General features: G+C 48.0%; 1 protein-coding gene across 1 annotated transcript in view; it reads right to left on the bottom strand.

Annotated features, from left to right (window-relative positions):
- Window positions 1-517: 517 nt before the first annotated feature.
- LOC117970757 (V-type proton ATPase 116 kDa subunit a 2-like) overlaps window positions 518-5000 on the bottom strand; it is an 11574-nt gene continuing 7091 nt past the window's right edge. The window contains exons 5-9 of the mRNA XM_059021813.1: window positions 4780-4862; window positions 4488-4614; window positions 3036-3118; window positions 1544-1637; window positions 518-916 (exon numbers count right to left, since the gene is read on the bottom strand). Of these exons, the coding sequence (XP_058877796.1) occupies window positions 533-916; window positions 1544-1637; window positions 3036-3118; window positions 4488-4614; window positions 4780-4862 (771 nt within the window). The 3' untranslated portion in view covers window positions 518-532. The remainder of the gene's footprint in view (window positions 917-1543; window positions 1638-3035; window positions 3119-4487; window positions 4615-4779; window positions 4863-5000) is intronic.

Here is a 5000-nt window from a genome sequence, read left to right on the forward strand (position 1 = left end):
GAGAGAGAGAGAGAGAGAGAGATCAATACACAATCAATCAACACAGAGAGATAATCAATACAGAGTCACACAGACTGGAGCCTGAGCCACTGTGCAGCTGAGAGACAGAGAGAGAGGAGAGGGGGAGAGAGAGAGAGAGAGAGAGAGAGAGATCAATACACAATCAATCAACACAGAGAGATAATCAATACAGAGTCACACAGACTGGAGCCTGAGCCACTGTGCAGCTGAGAGACAGAGAGAGAGGAGAGAGAGAGAGAGAGAGAGAGAGAGAGAGAGAGAGAGAGAGAGAGAGAGAGAGAGAGATCAATACACAATCAATCAACACAGAGAGATAATCAATACAGAGTCACACAGACTGGAGCCTGAGCCACTGTGCAGCTGACAGAGAGAGAGAAAGAGAGAGAGAGAGAGACAGCCATTCAATACACAGAGATAAAATGGAGGGGAGAGGAGAGAAAGACAGACAGACAGACAGACACACAGACTCACCGACCCCTCCCGCAGGGCCTGCGTCAGTCTGGGCAGCTCCTCACTGCACACCACACCCCCGCGACGGACAGACAGACAGACAGACAGACAGACACACAGACTCACCGACCCCTCCCGCAGGGCCTGCGTCAGTCTGGGCAGCTCCCTCACTGCACACCACACCTCCGCGACGGACAGACAGACAGACAGACAGACAGACACACAGACTCACCGACCCCTCCCGCAGGGCCTGCGTCAGTCTGGGCAGCTCCCTCACTGCACACCACACCTCCGCGATGAGGCACTTGTCCGTCACGCTCACGCTGCACATGTTCAGGACCAGGTAGATGGCTTTGCTCTTTTGCACCTGGACCGACCAGCCAGGCAGAGACTGGACAGCCTTGAGCAAGACCTGCCGCAGGAAATCCTCAGTCTCGCGCAGGACCTGCGGGGACAGGGGGGACGGGACGGGGAAGGGGACGGCAACACGATCAAAAAAAAAAAAATCACACAGGGAATACGAGGACGAGGAACTGGAAGGAATCGCAGTGCAAAACTACGGCTCCCAGCATGCCACAGCACTGGCGGTCATGACAAGGGGTGATGGGAGCTGTAGTCCTTTAATGCAAGGCGCGGTGGAGGAAGTGTTGCTAAAATGATCAGGACTGGAAGAATCACACTTAAAAAAAACTATAGCTCCCAGCATGCCTCAGCATTAGCGGCGACAGTGAGGGATGATGGGAGCTGTAGTGCTGTATATAGGCAGCACTTCTTTATAGAGGCAGTCACTAAAATGATCAGGACTGCAAGATTCACACTAAAAAAAAACTACAGCTCCCAGCATGCCTCAGCATCAGTGGCGACAGTGAGGGATGATGGGAGCTGTAGTGCTGTATATAGGCAGCAGTTCTTTATAGAGGCAGTCACTAAAATGATCAGGACTGCAAGAATCACAATAAAAAAAAACTACAGCTCCCAGCATGCCTCAGCACCAGTGGCGACAGTGAGGGATGATGGGAAGCTTGTTAAGAAGTCTCCCCGCATTGGAAGCACAGAGTGCAGAGTCTCTCACGGATTTGGTTTCCTGAATCCTGGTTTCAAGTCCTTGCAAGATTTCGTGCCTCTCCTCGTCGCTCTGCGGGTAAGGGTACACGCGACTGTGATAGCTAGAGAGAGAGAGAGAGAGAGAGAGAGAAAATCAATACCCAGTTAATACAGAGAGTGATCATCAATACTGAGAGAGAGGGAGAGAGGGAGGGAGACGAGAGAGAGAGAGAGAGAGAGAGAGAGAAAATCAATACCCAGTCAATACAGAGAGTGATCATCAATACTGAGAGAGAGGGAGGGAGAGAGAAAATCAATACCCAATCAATACAGAGAGTGATCATCAATACTGAGAGAGAGGGAGACGAGAGAGGGAGACGAGAGAGAGATCATCAATACTGAGAGGGAGGGAGAGAGAAAATCAATACCCAGTCAATACAGAGAGTGATCATCAATACATAGAGAGAGGGAGACGAGAAAGGGAGACGAGAGAGAGAGAGAGAGAGAGAGAGAGAGAGAGAGAGAGAGAGATAGAGAGTGAAAAAATCAATACCCAATCAATCAATACAGAGAGATCTTCAATACTGAGAGAGAGAGAGAGAGGGAGAGAGAGAGAGAGAATCAATACCCAATCAATACAGAGAGAGATCATCAATACTGAGAGAGAGGGAGACGAGAGAGGGAGACGAGAGAGAGAGAGAGAGAGGGAGAGAGAGAGAGAGAATCAATACCCAATCAATACAGAGAGAGATCATCAATACTGAGAGAGAGGGAGACGAGAGAGGGAGACGAGAGAGAGAGACGAGAGAGAGAGAGAGAGAATCAATACCCAATCAATACAGAGAGAGATCATCAATACTGAGGCGCATACTGGACCCTGAGCCACTGAGAGAGAGAGAGAAGAGATAGAGAGAGAGGAGACAGAATGAGGAAGAGAGAGACTTATCTGTCATCATTTGAGGCTGCAGGAAAGGGTTAAAGCTGCAGACAGACAGACAGACACACAGGCAGACAGACAGACAGAGCCCCACAATCCTGTTCAGTTTGACGCTACAATATAATCCCTTCTTCTCGGGGTCTGTGTTAGTTTACTACATACTGGACCCCAGGAGAACGAACACCAGCAAAACAAACCGAATTAGATATCAAGGCTGTGTGGCTATGAGGCACGGGCCTCGTTAACAACCACACTAATAACAATCTCTTTAGTCTCTCTCCCACGCGCCTGTATGAATTCCCAAGTCCGGCCGATATCAACTACAGCCTCTGTGCTCTTCAAAATCATTAACCGTCACACTGCAGACCACAGTGGCAGAATATGAGGGGGGGGGTGCCTGGGAAAGTGCCTCGGAGATTGGAAAGAAAAAAAAACAAAAAAAAAAAAACCAGGCATTCTAGCTGGACACCTCCAGAACGTCCTTCTGGGGGGCCATGTTGGTAAGGGAAGCAGTGAAAAACGGCAGCCATGTTGGTAGAGGGATTCTTTTTATTTCATGTATTTGTAGTTTATTGTAACTCACCAATCACAGATCTTCTTTACTTTCTGTCCAATCTGATCCCCCCAATAGGAAACCAGAAACACGACCCAGCGAACCATCTCTCCCTGCGAGAGAGAGAACACAGGACTCTGAAGAGACAGGGACAGGGACAGGGGTTCGACTGGGCCCTGCTGTTAGTATAGTGAGGAGGACGCAGGCAGTACTCTAATGACTGGAAGTGAAACGCAGAGCTAGAAACTAGGCCAGGGAAAGTTTGTGGTTGTAAAAAGTGGCCAGACTAATTTTAGTAATTTTATCCAGAATTTCAAAACACTCAAAATCAGAAACTCAAAACCAGAAGGAACTAAGAAAGAAGACAAGATAGCAGAGAAGCAGTTAAACTTTCATTAGAGTAATGAGACTCGCACACACACACACGCGCGTGCGCGCACGCACACACTAAGAGACTGAGACACACACACTAAGAGACTGAGACACTGAGACACACACACACACACACTAAGAGACTGAGACACTGAGACACACACACACGCACACACACACACGCACTAAGAGACTGAGACACTGAGACACACACACACACAGAGACACACACACTAAGAGACTGAGACACTGAGACACACACACACACACTAAGAGACTGAGACACTGAGACTCACACACACACAGAGACACACACACACTAAGAGACTGAGACACAGACTCACACACACACACACTAAGAGACTGAGACACTGAGACTCACACACACACACTAAGAGACTGAGACACTGAGACACACACACACTGAGACACACACACTAAGACTCACACACACACACACAGAGACACACACACTAAGAGACTGAGACACAGACTCACACACACACACACTGAGACACACACACTAAGAGACTGAGACACTGAGACTCACACACACACTAAGAGACTGAGACACTGAGACTCACACACACACACACTACTAAATGTACTCAGTGTGCAGTTTTTACTTCCCTGTCTGTTATTGAGAAAGCTTCCATTTTGCAACTTCACTCATCATTTCCCTGAAACCAGGTTTTGCAATAAAATGCTGAAAATCTCCTAAATATAAAATCACCAAAACATGACGATTCAGACAGTGTCAACCTCACACCCAAAATAATACAAACTCAGGGGGACTGTCTGAATCGTGTTTGGTGTTGCTGTATAATATATAAAACTATGCAGATTGAAGCTCAGGGGGACTGTCTGAATCATGTTTGGTGTTGCTGTATAATATATAAAACTATGCAGATTGAAACTCAGGGGGACTGTCTGAATCGTGTTTGGTGTTGCTGTATAATATATAAAACTATGCAGATTGAAGCTCAGGGGGACTGTCTGAATCATGTTTGGTGTTGCTGTATAATATATAAAACTATGCAGATTGAAACTCAGGGGGACTGTCTGAATCGTGTGTTGATGGGATATGTTAATGAGGAGGGCGTGTCTTACCGTAGCGGGGTCCTCCATTGGCTGGTCCATCTCTTTGAAGTTGAAGATGACGTAACCACGACACGCCCTCCAAAGGAGCCTCTCCAGAGAGTTCACTTTCCAAGGGTGAATGATTCCGGCAGTGAAACTGGAAAACACAGAATAAAACAGAAAGACAATGAGATACTCCACAGCCACACCAAAATGTGACTTCCTAGGCTCTCACTGTGCTTTACCGCGCTTTCCTGTGCTTTATTAAGAGATTGAATAGCTGCAGTTACCTGTGCTGTCCAGGGGGTGGCGCTGTACCTACCTGAGATGGACATCCATCCTCTGGGGGAAGGACTGGTATCCGTCGACAGCGGAGAGAGGGTCCGAGAGAGGAGAACCGGACTCCTGGGGGGGGGGGGGGGGGGCAAGATCGGGTCAGGTCAAGGTCCGTTTTCTCAATTCCATTTCTGTTGTAAAATCAATTCACAAATCCATCCCCTTTCGAATCAGAGTCTTTGAAAGACTTCTAGTGGAAACGTTTGC

This window comes from Acipenser ruthenus, unplaced genomic scaffold, assembly GCF_902713425.1.
Source record: "Acipenser ruthenus unplaced genomic scaffold, fAciRut3.2 maternal haplotype, whole genome shotgun sequence".
In the NCBI taxonomy this organism is placed as follows: domain Eukaryota; kingdom Metazoa; phylum Chordata; class Actinopteri; order Acipenseriformes; family Acipenseridae; genus Acipenser; species Acipenser ruthenus.